The sequence below is a fragment of the Eptatretus burgeri genome, chromosome 12, assembly GCF_056783735.1.
Source record: "Eptatretus burgeri isolate ZD-2024b chromosome 12, Ebu_testis_v1, whole genome shotgun sequence".
In the NCBI taxonomy this organism is placed as follows: Eukaryota; Metazoa; Chordata; class Myxini; order Myxiniformes; family Myxinidae; genus Eptatretus; species Eptatretus burgeri.
The window spans coordinates 77,375,418-77,390,417 of NC_140972.1; the positions used below are offsets into that span (position 1 = coordinate 77,375,418).

At 43.1% G+C, this 15,000-nt stretch overlaps 1 protein-coding gene across 4 annotated transcripts in view; it reads left to right on the plus strand.

Moving 5' to 3' along the window:
- The window catches only part of LOC147015954 (uncharacterized), an 87,719-nt gene that overhangs the window by 49,688 nt on the left and 23,031 nt on the right, over positions 1–15,000 (plus strand). The window contains exon 1 of one of the 4 annotated variants that reach the window (XM_085848617.1): positions 7,903–8,073. The exons of the other annotated variants lie outside the window; for them this stretch is intronic. Within the exon in view, the coding sequence (XP_085704743.1) occupies positions 7,965–8,073 (109 nt within the window). The 5' untranslated portion in view covers positions 7,903–7,964. Of the gene's footprint in view, positions 1–7,902; positions 8,074–15,000 lie in introns of those variants that run through there. 4 annotated transcript variants of the gene reach the window in all.

Sequence of the window (15,000 nt, forward strand, 5' to 3'; positions counted from 1 at the left end):
AATATTACGATATATATATAAATTTTTTTGGGGGGGCACTGATAAGGTTTGGCCTCGGGCCCACAAGCAAGTAAATCCGGCCCTGTGTGTGTGTGTGTGTGTGTGTGTGTGTGTGTGTGTGTGTGTGTGTGTGTGTGTGTGTGTGCGCGCGCGCGCGCGCGTGTTCATGCGTTCATTCTCAAAGATTCTGCTGTCATCGAATAATGAAACAAATGGTTGTGTTGAAAAGCTAATAATCGATTTATTGGAACAAAAATTCATCTGTTCTTGTTTAATCATGAAGATACTTGTTTTAAAAGGTTCTCTTTCTGGGACTGAGGAGGAAGAAGCAGAACCTTGAACTTAAATGTGGCGGTTCTAACTTCTAAAGGTAATATTTATTATTCTGCACCAACAGGAACCCTTTACAAGGACACGGAAGGAGCACACAAACAACAACAATCACATCCACCAGAACAACAATTACATATTATAAAAGATCCTTTAATCCCATTTGAAAAGGAGGAGGGTTGGGCATTGGGCAAGCAACCCTAACCCTCACCCTGATAAAAACAACGAAAACTATCAACTATATAGAAACAGCAAAAATAAGTAACCATTCCGGAATACCATGGGATTGGAGTGACAGCATAACGTCTGATGATGTGCCGATGATGGGACCGGATCAAAGTCGAAAGGAGGTCCGGCCGTTGATAAGCTCGATCTTCACCGTCAGAACAACCACCAGAGTTAGCACATGGAACGTCAGAACGCTCTTTTAGAGTGGGATAAGGTGCTGAGAGAGATGAGGATATACTATCTGGACATACTCGGGGTGAGTGAGATGCGGTGGTCAGACGAAGGTCGTATCAGCAGTGAAGCCACAACAGTCTTGTACACCAGGCAGGAAGATATTCACAGCCATAGAGTGGGAAGCCAAGGAAGTACACCTCACAAGTGCTAGTTAGGTGGAAACTAGTCAACGACGGCATTATCACTGATAGATTGCACGCACATGTCACCATTGTGCAAGTCTTTGCATCCAATGAGACAGCAATGGAGGAAGAGAAGGACCAAGTCTATGATTCTATGAACAACTGCAGGACACATTGGATGAGATTCCCAGGTATGACATCAAACTGCTCATTTGTAACTTAAATGCACAAGTTAGTGGCTGTCGACGAGGCCTGCATTCCAGCACAGGACCACATGGGTCAGCCAGAGTCCTCAGCAACAATGGTGAAAGATTATTGGCCCTGTGTAGTACTAATGGTCCCAGGTAACTTTGAAGAGCAGTGGAGGATCAAGATTGTGAACAAATGCAGCAGATATCACCATCAGGAGAAAGACAGGATCCCAAAAGGGTGTTGGATCAGTGACTCAACATGGAAGCTGGTTGACGAAAGGAAGGCAGTCAAGACCAGGAGAGACCAGGAAAGGGTAACAAACAGAAGACAACAACCAGATGAAGAATACCGACAATTGGACAAAGCCATGAAAATGAGTTGCAGTAGAAACAAGAACAGCTGTATGGAGGAGAAAGGCAGAGAGATGCAAGAGGCAACAAATCAGAATGACATTAGGACACTGCAGAATAGTGTGAGAACCGAGTGCTACGAGCAGTAACACCTCAGTACCAATCAAGGAGAAATACAGTCGAATGTTACCAACAAATGAAGAGCAGAATGAGAGATGGACGGAACACTTCAGTGAGGTCCTCAACCAACCTATCCCTAACTTCATATTCATATTCAATGAGGATGAGATCCCTTCTCTGCTGGGTATCAACATGGATGAAATTAGCATGTCAGAAGTCACAACAGCAGTCAAGAATCTGTTTAACAACAAGACCTCTGGACTCAAGATTCCAGCAAAACTGCTGAAGCACGAAGAATGTCACTGACCTCTTCAAAAAAGAGATGGACAGGTGATGATGTTTCAGACAACTGGAGAAAGGGAATCATCATAAATTTGCCAAAAAAGGGTAATCTCAGTGACTGTAACAGCAAGAGAGGAATCGCATTGATGTCAGTATCTGGTAAAGTTATCTCCACAGTACTCCTGAACAGATTGAAGGCGGAAGTTGACGTTGCCCTTGGAGAGGAGCGGGCTGGCTTCAGGAGCAATGGGTCATGCAGTGAGCAGATCTTCATGCTCCGGAACATCATTAAGTCTGGGGTACCAGAAGCCCCTTGTCATCAACTTTGTCAATTTCAAGAAGGCTTTTGACAGTATCAACCCACCATCACTCTGGAACATCACTCACTACTATGGCATCCCCAAGTATATTAACATCTTTAATGCCCTCTACCACAACTCCAGCTGCTGTGTCAGGATCAGCAAGGGGAAGGCACGACTGTGCCCTTCGCCAATATCACAGGAGTTCACCAAGACTTCATCCTGTCACCCTTATTGTTTTTCCTGGTCATTGTCTTCATCATGAAGACAGCAATGGTTGGACCAGTGTTTGGCATACCATGGAACTATATCGTCTGATGGACTTGGACTTTGCAGATGACCTTTCACTACTGGCCAAAGAGATATATCAGCTCCAGGAGATGATCATCAACCTTGAGGTATATGGTACATGGGTTGGGCTACGCATCATCTCTGAGAAGACCAAATCAATGTCCATCAACCAACACCAAGGGCTACCCATCACCATCGGGCAACAGAGTGTTGAAGATGTCAAACATTTCACCGACATAGGAAGCAACATCTCCCAGGATGGTGATGCTGAGTTCAACATCTGCTCAAGAATAGGAAAAGCAGCTGCGATTCTCCATTGCCTACTAAAGTATGGATGTCCACCAACATCAACACATCCATGAAAGTTTGGCTTTGCATGAGCATTGTGGCACCAACGGCAATCTATGCTAGTGGGACATGCAAGAGGACAGTAAATGTGGCAAAGAGGCTGGACGCCTTTCATCAGCGATGTCACCACAAGATAATGGGCATCACCTGGAAAGATCACATCACCAATGAGGATGTACTGGCACAGAGTGTTCAATGATGTCTCAGCAATTGTTTTTGTAGGTTTGTGGAAAACTCAGTCAAGGTTTGTGGAAAAGTGAGTACACTGAATGGATCACAACGTAGCAGGACGGAAGGAACAGTAGAGAGAGAGAGAGAGAGAGAGAGAGACAGACAGAGAGAGAGAGAGACAGACAGAGAGAGAGAGAGAGAGAGAGACAGAGACAGAGAGACAGAGAGACAGAGAGACAGAGAGACAGAGAGACAGAGAGACAGAGAGAGACAGAGAGAGAGAGAGAGAGAGAGAGAGAGAGAGAGAGAGAGAGAGAGAGAGAGAGAGAGAGAGAGAGAGAGAGAGAGAGAGAGAGAGAGAGAGAGAGAACGAGAGAACACCAACATAGTTGAAGTACAAGATAGAGAGAGTGTTGGACAAAATGGGAGTGGGAAGGAATTGGGGGCAGGTTGAGGATGCATAGGGTGGACAGGATGGACAAAGAAGGAAACCCACAGGATAGAAAAGTGGAAAGTTGGAAGGAGGAGGGATCACGTCGGGGGGGGGGGGGGGGGGAGAGAGTTGGGTTAACGAGGATAGAAAATATGGTTTTGTGTTGGGAAAGATCTGAGATGATGGTGAATAGCTGTCTTGATGACCTGGACGGAAGAATGAAATTGAAGAAGGTGTGGAAGTTAGTTCCACAGGCAGGGAAAAGAGAAATGAATGAGTGATGAGTGGAGGTGAGCAGTGAATTGGATTTTGGGAGTTTCATCAGAAGGGGGTTGATGGTGGACCATGTGTGCTCTGAAGAAACCTGGGGGGGGGGGACAAAGCATGGAGAGAGCAAAGGGTGCAAGACAAGAACGGAGGTGGTAGAAGACTGAGAGACCATCAACTGGCCTATTGTCTCGGCTTCAGTGCCGGAGATTCCAATGATCTTAAAGGCCTTGGTTTCCATGGCACCAAGCTGAGCAAGGTGTGAGGCAGGGTAGCCAGCCCAGAGGGAAGAGCAGTACTCCATCAAGCTGCAGATGAAGGCCTTGTAGGTGGATAGTTCAGGTGTGACAAGGAAGGACTTTGGACAATGGAAGTGCCCAGTCGGCGACTGGCTTTGGAGGCCAACTTTGAAATATCATTTGCCCAAGAAAGATCATGGCTGAAAGTGAGACCCAGGAGTTTGAGGTACAGAACTTCCCCAAGAGCATTGTCAAGAAAGTAGATGGGGGTCAGGGGTGGGTTGATTGCCAGATGGTTCTTTTGGGAAGAGAGATAGATAGTGAGAGTGTGACATTTGTCTGGATTGAAAGACATATACCAAGTATTTGACCAGCTTGTGATTTTGTCAAGGTCTGAAGAATGAAAGAGGCTGCAGCCTGCCCGTGTCAACGACGAGGAATGTCATCATGGCAACATAGTGTTGAAGATGTCAACAATTTCACCGACTGAGGAACATCTCCAAGGATGGTGATGCTGATTTTGACATCTGCTCAAGAATAGGAAAAGCAGTCTCAGTCCTCCAGTGCCCATATGAAAATTGTGACAGAGAATTATCTGAGGTTGGCAGGTCGTGTCCTATGACAACCCGAGAGGTGACTGCTCGAGTCGCTCTTGAATGGATTCCACCTGGTGAGAAAAGAAAGCGAGGGAGGCCAAAAAAGACTTTTAGGAGTACTTTAAAAGAAGACTTGGGCGAGAGGGAAACCACCTGGAGCAGAGATTAATTGGAGACGATTTGCTGCCCAATATCCCAAGCAGGATGGGAGGAACTAACTATTAACACTCAGATAGACATGCAATATGATTATGAAGGACAACATGTTGTCTTTTGATTAAACCCATCAGTGAAGTGATAAAAAAAAGTCAAGACAATTGTTTGACGTTCCAAAGTGAACACATTGAGCTCTTGATGCTGGGAATCCAGTTGTGCACAGTACCCCATCCAACTGCTAAGTATACAGCAGCTGTATCTCTGCTGATCTGGAATTGATTAATGGTGATGGGATAAATCGAGCACGTACTTCAACCCTGGAAACCTCAGTCTCATCCTGTTGCTCAAGGATCATTAAACTAACCCACCTATCTATTTCCATGGTCAGCAACTAGAAGAGGTTCAGTTTTTTGAACTGTGAGGCCTTACCATCAGCCAAGACCTCTCCTTGGTCCAAGTCTTTCCGTAGAAAATTAGAACTACTCCTTCATTGCTTTTTGAAAAAAATATATTTTCACTGCTAAGTGGAGGACTGCTCTCCGCTGTGACCTAGCACCCCCAAGTATCTCCTGGATTAATCGAAGGCTCTCAAAATCATGGGAATCTCCTGTGATGAGGCCGAGGCATAGGCTTTGTTGCTCTCACATCGCAAGCAGGAAGGTGATCTCTCTCTTTTCTATCATCTATCCTCCAATATTGCTCCCTCTGTTCGCAGTCCTCCAGCCCTTCCTAGCAACTCCAAGATGCACAAGTTCTTCCGGTAATTATCTTCTGGTTATTGCTGGTATTTCGTATACAGCCTGTGGTTGCTGGTTGCATCAGTGTTGAGAGGGTGGCTGCGCCACTGATGCGGTGCTGCCTGTTTCCAGTAAGCTGGTACTCATTTTGTGGACATCGGAAGGATGACGGGCTCAGTCAACCCACCTGGTGTTATTTAACAACATGGCAGGGGCTCAAACTCAAGACCCTAAGATCACCAACTGTACATCTCAACTCTTTAATTTCTCACTTTTCATATATATATATATATATATATATATATATATATATATATATATATATATATATATATATATATATATATATATATATATATATATATATATATATGGACTTTTCAGAAGTTCTATTTCACTCTTCCCTCCAGGGCTTCAATCAGGCAATACACCCAACCTCATGTCATTCCCCCATCCTGACCCATGATCTTTATTACCCCCATGAACCCTCCTTAATCGAACCCTCTTACTCACTTATTTCAGCATTTCCTCCCCTCCTCTCTCCGTTCCTTTCCTGTTCATTTGTTCCCTTACTGGTTGTACTGAATTGTTTGCTTGCTACCGGTCTGTTAATTAAACCTTGCTCTTCCAGAAGCCTCGTGTTTGTAAAGGAAAAACGAAATCCCATCCGATACCCATTCATTTGTCCATTGTCTGCACACCACCACTTCACCCTGTCCATGATTACATCACTTTAATATATATATAACTATATCTACATATATATATATATATATATATATATATATATATATATATATATATATATATATATATATATATATATATATATATATATATATAATTATATTTGCCAGGATTTTAACGAGCATTGGTATTATTGAAAAATTCACAGCAGGTGACGATTAAACAAGAGATTCGGTGATGGACGCGTGGAGTAAATGTCGAGTGTGACGTAGTGGAGTGTCTCCTTCTATGACGTCATTTGGAAATTCCCACTATGGTTCGCACGGTATTAAAAGAAAGGACAACATTAATTTCTTCATCCTTTCCACGGATGAGTTAAACCTTTCAATTCACTTGAGGCGGAGTTAATGAAACAGTCGGTAATTAACGTTAACATATTAACTACAGCGTTTGCCGCTCCCTCCATCCCTGGCAAACCTGATTTAAAATGCTAAACGTTTTTGCATCTCTCGATACCGCGAGCAGTGACGTCAGCAATCTGTAGCTGGGAGCGATAAAGATCGCATTGATGTGTTTACGCATTCTCGTTAAAACCTTAACAGTTATCCTTTGTCAAGGCAAATCGCTCGTGATCAACGCCTGCACCGTCACGTGCTCCACTCAACCAATCACAGACGTGCTTGATTGGTCTTAACGAAACGGGGCTCAGGGTGGAGGTGGGGGAAAGGGGGCGTGACTGTTACACAATGGGCGTGGCCTTTTTGGGTTTGGGAGCGTTCTGTCCTTTAAATAATTAATTAAAACACCTGCAGTACTCGGGAGGGATGGAAGAGGTCACTGAAACTGGACAGACAGACAGTTTATTATTTTATTTCATTAATTAATTAGTTGTTTTTTTTCATTTTCTTTCCCCATTGCGATGTCAATGAGATTGCGCAAGTCTTTCACGAACCGGCTGTCCAGGCTTGATGTTTGACTGGAGCCGATATATGGGGTCGGAATTGGGATTTTGTTCATGGTGTGCCGGTGATAAGTCGCCTGCGCTCTCCGTGAAAAGACATTTACGATCTTGAAACTTTCCACTTTAGTAAATGGCGGCACATGGGACAACCGGCTTAACATTCGATGCGATCTAATTGTTTTGGGGGATGGAGCCCGGATAAAACAGGCCAAAAGTAAACGTATAAACCTGTGCCTCCCTCGTGGTGTCCGCACCAAAACTCCCCAAAATGACGTACGAACGAATAATCCCCGGAAAGTTGAAGAAAGTTAAGTTTTATGTTTTAAAGTTTGGAATAAGTTGAGGAATGTTTAAACTCGTTGCCACTCGTCACCAGGTAATCGGTAGTGTGCGTTGGTTCGTAATCTTGATCGATCGTTGTGCCGTTACGACGGGTGCAGGTACTATTGTGCAAGGGAGGCGGCGAACACAAACGTCGTTGTTTGAGTTGTAAAAATAAAACGTTAATTGTTCATTAATTTCCTCGTTTTACGCACTCGATAATCGAGGGCTATTCAAACGGGGTCCAAAATACCACCTCGAACGTCGCAGATGTACATCACCTTAAATGGCTTTCCGTTCAGGTGATTATCACTATAAACCTTTAAAAATAAAATAAAATAAAAAAAAAAGAGGAAAATCCACATATTCGAGGGTTCGTCCTGGGATTCATTCAAATTCTCCCTTCATTAGGTTCGTGGGAGCGGACTGTGGGCGGGGCGACAAGTTGTGGGCGGGGCGACAAGTTGTGGGCGGGGCGACAAGTTGTGGGCGGGGCGAAAAGTTGTGCGCGGGGCTACGCGTCCAGGTGAGAGTTTTAATCATAAGAATTGAGTCCGGGACCCCCCTGTTCGTGATAGCCATTTTGATTGGGAACCTGTTATGGATTACACGACCTTCAAACTGTCACCGGACGGAAGGTCGTCCCCTCCAGCGTACCAGCGAGACATTTTTGAGCAGATCGACTCGGCGCAGTTCGACAATGTACAAGGTACGTCCGTCCGTACGTGGGTTCCTTGTTCTCGCCGCTACTCGGTTGAGTGTCCGATTTGGTGGTGGTCGTGATCCTCACTGTCTTCAGCGAAAATGCACTTTTTCACTCGTTTGATGAATCCCAGACGAGGAAAGGTACGCTCGGTTACCTGCACCTGAGCCTTGGCACAGGTGGACAAATTAAAAAGTTTTTTTTTTTTTTTTTTTTTTTTTAAACGACAGGAGCGTCACGTTGCCGACTTTTGACGCCCTTTCCCGAATTATAATTGAAATATCCACTTAACGGGAGAATGATTACTTCCTCCATGGGAAACGCACAGAGATTCCTTGTTGGAATTTTTATTTGTTAGAACTTTCTCCACCGATGTGTCCATGAAAATGTACTTTTTCGTTTTAAACCGGAATCTTTTGTTTCCTGAATAGTTTGGTGTTCATTTATTTATTTATTTGTTTGTTTATTTATTTTTCTATAACGAAACTTCCCCTTCATTAATTCCGGATTATAAAGTGTTAAATTGTTTAAAGCATCATCGATGTGGTTGAAGCTCTTTCTCAACACGATAAAACAAGTGTGGAGGAACTTTCTTTAAAAATATTGGGCAATTGAAATGTTGTCAGGATCGGGACAGGTAACCTCAAACAACTGTATATAGTCTCACCGTGAAGGACCATCGAAATGACGTCATCACTTACTGCAAACGTAGTATTCATGCTATTTTATTATTATTATTATTATTATTATTTTTTTTTTTTTTTTACCGGTACACGTCATAACTTCTAATAATAATATGAGTTCCTTTGCAAGAAACTTCCACACAAATGGAGGTCATTGGACATCAAAACCTACACTATTATTACCAACATGTGGTTGATGTGTGTGTGTATATATATATATATATATATATATATATATATATATATATATATATATATATATATATATATATATATATATATATATATATACAGGGTGGCCTGAAAGTCACTTTACCCCTTCCCAGTGAAGCATTGTTCTTGAACTCTTTTAACATACAGGTTTTATTGTACAGTAGTTACAATAATTAATTTGTCATTGTATCTGTACGTGCTCCATCATTGTTCTGAGTCAGTGTTTCTGCATACCATAGTGGGCGAGGGGGCACAGGGGAAGGGACGGAGGGAAGTGCGAGAAATTTATCAGGGGTAAAGTAACTTTCAGGCAATCCTGTATGTATGGATATATATCTATATATACAGCTCTGGAAAAAAGTAAGACCACTGCAAAATTATCAGTTTTACTATTTATAGGTATGCGTTTGAGTAAAATGAACATTTTTGTTTTATTCTATAAACGACTGACAACATTTCTCCCAAATTCCGAATAAAAATATTGTCATTTGGAGCATTAATTTGCAGAAAATGACAACTGGTCAAAATAACAACAAAGATTCAGTGTTTTCAGACCTCAAATAATACAAACAAAACAAGTTCATATTCATTTTTAAACAACACAATACTAATGTTTTAACTTAGGAAGAGTTCAGAAATCAATATTTTGTGGAATAACCCTGATTTTCAATCACAGCTTTCATGCGTCTTGGCATGCTCTCCACCATTCTTTCACATTGCTGTTGGGTGACTTTATGCCACTCCTGGTGCAAAAATTCAAGCAGCTCGGCTTTGTTTGATGGCTTGTGACCATCCATCTTCCTCTTGATCACATTCCAGAGATTTTCAATGGGGTTCAGGTCTGGAGATTGGGCTGGCCATGACAGGGTCTTGATCTGATGGTCCTCCATCCACACCTTGATTGACCTGGCTGTGTGGCATGGAGCATTGTTCTGCTGGAAAAACCAATCCTCAGAGTTGGGGATCATTGTCAGAGCAGAAGTAAGCAAGTGTTCTTCCAGGACAACCTTGTACGTGGCTTGATTCATGAGTGCTTCACAAAGACAAATCTGCCCGATTCCAGCCTTGCTTAAGGACCCCCAGATCACCGATTCTCCACCAAATTTCACAGTGGGTGCGAGACACTGTGACTTGTCGGCCTCTCCAGGTCTCCGTCTAACCATTAGATGACCAGGTGTTGGGCAAAGCTGAAAATTGGACTCATCAGAGAAGATGACCGTACTCCAGTCCTCTACGGTCCAATCCTTATGGTCTTTTGCAAACCTCAGCCTGGCTCTTCTTTGCTTCTCATTGATGAAGGGCTTTTTTCTAGCTTTAAATGACTTCAGCCCTGCCCCCAAGGAGCCTGTTTCGAACCGTCCTCGCGATGCACTTCACCCAAGCAGCCGTTTGCCATTCTTTTTGTAGGTCACTTGATGTCATCCTACGGTTGTTGAGTGACATTCAAATGAGTTGGCGGTCATCCCGGTCAGTGGAAAGTCGTTTTCACCCTCTGCCAGTCTGTAGCTTTGTTGTCCCCAATGTCTCTTGCCCTACCTTGTTCTTATGAACCACCGTCTTTGAAATTTTAAGGATGGAAGTAACGTGACGCTCACTGTATCCCTCTGCCAGTAAAGCCAGAATTGAACCCTTCTTTTCCTCACTCAAAACTTTTCTTTTCAACTCTTTTGGCATGGCCAATAGTTATTTTTTTGATTCCAATTACCTTTGAGATGCTGCTATCACTGATTTTGCCATCCAGGGTCCTATTGCAAGAGGATAGTGATGACCACAGCAGTGGTTTTTCTACTTTTCCTTGTTAAATAAGATTCGGATCAGGTGATCACCTAATCAGTACCTCACCAAGTAGAATGAGGTGTGTCTGTGTTGGAATTCAACAAATACTGGAATGGAATGGCTGCCATACATGTAGAGATGCTGATTTAAAAATTTTTTTGGAGTGGTCTCTTATTTTTTTTCCAGAGCTGTATATATTTATTGCACACACACATATGAGTGGGGCATGCTTGCACACTGCAAGCAACAACTCAAGTGCATCCTCCATGTATGCATAACCTTTATCTATCTATAATTCCAGGTGTGTGTGTGTGTGTGTGTGTGTGTGTGTGTGTGTGTGTGTGTGTGTGTGTGTGTGTGTGTGTGTGTGTGTGTGTGTGTGTGTGTGTGTGTGTGTGTGTGTGTGTGTGTGTGTGTGTGTGTGTGTGTGTGTGTGTGTGTGTGTGTGTGTGTGTGTGTGTGTGACCACCGTTTCTCAACAACCACCGGTACGATCTGATTGAAACTTGCCAAGAATATTGCCAGGGACCCGCGGATGTGCCTTTTCAAGGTTTCATATTAATCGGACGAGTGGTTCCCAAGTTACGGCCATTTTATTGCTTTTTTCAGTGTTGGAAAGGTGTATACGGTATATCGCAGCTGAAGTGTCGTTCCACCTTATCATGCCATTTTTTTCCCAAAGATATCTCAGAATAATGATAACAGCATATTAATAATAATAGCACAATAATTGGCAGTAATAAAACGAATAACGTGATACAATGACCAATGTCTGTCAACCAATTACGACCAATATATTGGCTGTCAACCAATAATGACCAATAACGTCTGTCAACCAATGACAGGACACTGTGCTATAACGTCACGAATGACGTCACAATTAATGTTTATTTTTTTATTTATTTTTGGGTTTTTTTGCACGATTGACGTCACAATTCTTCTTCTTCGTTTAGTATGACGTCACAATCGACGCTGGGGACCTGAGTATGTGCCTTTTCAAGGTTTGATAGCGTTCTTCATCTGTTTCAGCTGTTTCTGAAGTGTTTCCCAAGGTTTGAAAGCTGTTTTTTCCCCAAGGTTTGAATTAATTGTTGTGCTTGGTAGACATTTGTGAATACATTTACAGAGAGAGGGGAGGGAGAGAGGGGGCGAGAGAGGGGCGGAAGAGAGAGGAGGGGGGGGTAGAGAGAGGGGGCGTCAATTCTACTTCTTCTTCTTCTTCGTTTGATATGACGTCACAATTGACGCTGGGGACCTGAGTATGTTTCCCAGGTGTTTCCCAAGTTATGGCCATTTATGATATGGTTGGTCCGATCTCATTGAAACAATACCCCAATCCAGTCGTCGTTTATGAGAGCGAAGGAACGAAGCAGCACATACTGGCACACACCTATGGGCCCGCACTAGTATATTTAATACGGACAAAAACAAACACTATATATTAGTGAACGAAGCTTTTCGTGCTGCACTCTTCAGGGTAAAAATCGCAGCAAGTGAAGAAGGAAGTGAAGGCGCGTGCTTTATACACGCAGGTCTCAATAAGGTAGACACTAATTAGTTCAACCTTAATGACGTCACGGTTAATCAGAACGCCCATTGTTCAGCTCATCATCTTCACCTCGAGCTCCCATTGGCTGGAGCAGAGTTCGTCGAAGATTGACGTTTGCAACCACATCCTGGAGAGAGGTTCTCAAACGTGGAGAACTATCAAAGGAGGTGAACGACAGAATTAAACCTGTTGGAGCCCAACGTCCAAGAATGTACGGCCTGCCGAAGATTCACAAGGAGAATATCCCTCCAAGACCGATACTGTCTGTTGTAGTAATCAACAATAGACCTTTTCGATCGGCTTTATTCTCACAAAACCCATACGCATATCTACAACAACATAAATATACATAGGGTAAGAATAACAAAATACAATAACTTGTACACATAATACTGAAGGCAAATACCACATACGCATCACATAATAACGAAGTTAAACTCCATACTCTAATCCCAATTACATTCCTCAGAGTACATTATTCCTAATATAGTATATAACATACCATTACTGTTCCAGCATGACTTTCCACGGAGTACGTGGTATACGTGTCAACACCAGCCATTGACCTTCATATACAGTGCTGCCACATCCGCCCAATTACCGTTGCCGCCAATTACAGTATGGCACTTTATTATCACAACACTGTCCATGGTGCGATCAGCACAACATGAACTTACCAAGTGGTTGGGAGAGGTACTGCAACCAGTATTGGATTCACTTTCTCATTTTGTGGTGAAGGATTCCTTCACTTTTGCACAATCAATTTGAGCTAAAACACCGACAAGTGAGGACAACATCATGGCATCCTTTGATATTAAAAGCTTGTTCACGAATGTACCATTGATGGAGACGATTGAGATGTGCGCACATTTGCTGTATCACACCGATCTGGAACAACCGATGATCCCGGAACACGTCTTCGTAGAATTAATGAACACAGCAACAAGGGAGGTGGAATTCAGTTTCAACAACATGATGCATGTTCAAACGGACGGTGTGGCCATGGGTTCTCCATTAGGTCTAGCTCTTGCAAATATAATTGTAGACTATCATGAAATGCAGAAACTGACTGGTCGGCAAGGGGTCGATTCCCCCATCCTATGCTATCAGTATGTTGATGACATTTTTGCTTTGCTTGAGTCTCGGACGGAATGTGACAATTTCCAGGCATGGCTCAACACCCTCCATCCAGCCCTGAAGTTCACCACAGAGCTGGAATCATCAAACACGTTACCGTTTATGGACGTGTTGGTTGATAGATCCAAACTTGGTTTCACAACATCCGTATACCGGAAGCCATCTTTCACAGGGCAGTATACTCGCTGGGATTCCTACAGCTCCACGAGATACAAAATTACCTTGATCAATATCCTGGTTAACAGAGCACAGAGGACTTGTTCACCTTGTAATCTTCCTGCTGAAATTGACAAAATCATGAATATACTCGGTGAGAATGGTTATCCTGAGCATATAGTGAAGAGATACAAACACAAGTTTCTAAACACGACAAGAGATCGGAAGATTGGTCCGGACAAATGTCCAGTCTATATAAGGATGCCCTGGAAAGGGAAATCATCACGAAGGTTTGAAGTACAAATCAAACATATTGTGTCCAACACGTTTCTGGTTGTGCAACCCCAAGTAATCTTTACCTCTCGCCGTTTGCTGACGTCAGTCAACAAGGATGTGCTACCCACCTCACAAACCAGCAATGTTATTTATGAGTTTAAGTGCCGATGTGAAGCTCGGTACGTGGGCCGCACAACACTAAGGTTGGCTGACCGGATCAAACAACACGTCCGCTTGGAGATTCGAAGAAAGATTGTGAGAGTTAGAACGCAACCAAAGCGAGCATGTGGAAATATTCAGCAACCACCAGCCACAGTACCTGCTTCATCTTCCATTGCACAGAATCTGGTTGCCAACCCTATCTGTGCTGACCAGTACAATGCAGAGATGTTCAGGATATGGAGCCGAGGTCGGAGCTCGTTTCATTTACGTATGTTGGAAGCACCTTCGTCCTTACCACCGATCCAATATCATGTCGTCAAAAGGAATTTGTACAATCTCTGTGTCCCTTTCAGCATGGAACGATCCAGGGAAGTACATTTAAAAATGGTGAATGGATCTTAGGGGAAACCCATCCCCCTCTCTCCTCTCTCCAGGATATGGTTGCAATCATCGATGAACTCTGCTCCAGCCAATGGGAGCTTGAGGTGAAGATGATGAGCTGACCAATGGGCGTTCTGATTAACCATGACGTCATTACGGTTGAACCAATCAGCATCCACCTTATTGAGACCTGCGTATAAAGCACACGCCTTCACTTGCTGCAATTTTTACCCTGAAGAGTGCAGCACGAAAAGCTTCGTTCACTACTATGCCGTGTTTGTTTGTGTCCATATTAAAGTTCTGTAGTACCAAACATCTGTTTCTTTATATATTTAATGTGCATTGTGATTGCATTCTGCAAACAGCTACGTAACTCAAGTAAATCAAGAATTGATTAAAATGAGCTCTTGATTAAAAAGTTTACAGCTATCGTAATTTTAATGTAAATATGGCAAAAGTTGTGAAACAAGAGGCGCAAGTTAGCGTTGCCTAGCAACCAGTTGCAATATAAGCTCCATTGTCCTGCATCACGGGACCAGCAGTGAGCAGACTGAGGCTGCTCCAGCAGACTTTTATTTCTGGATATCTTCGTTTATAGAC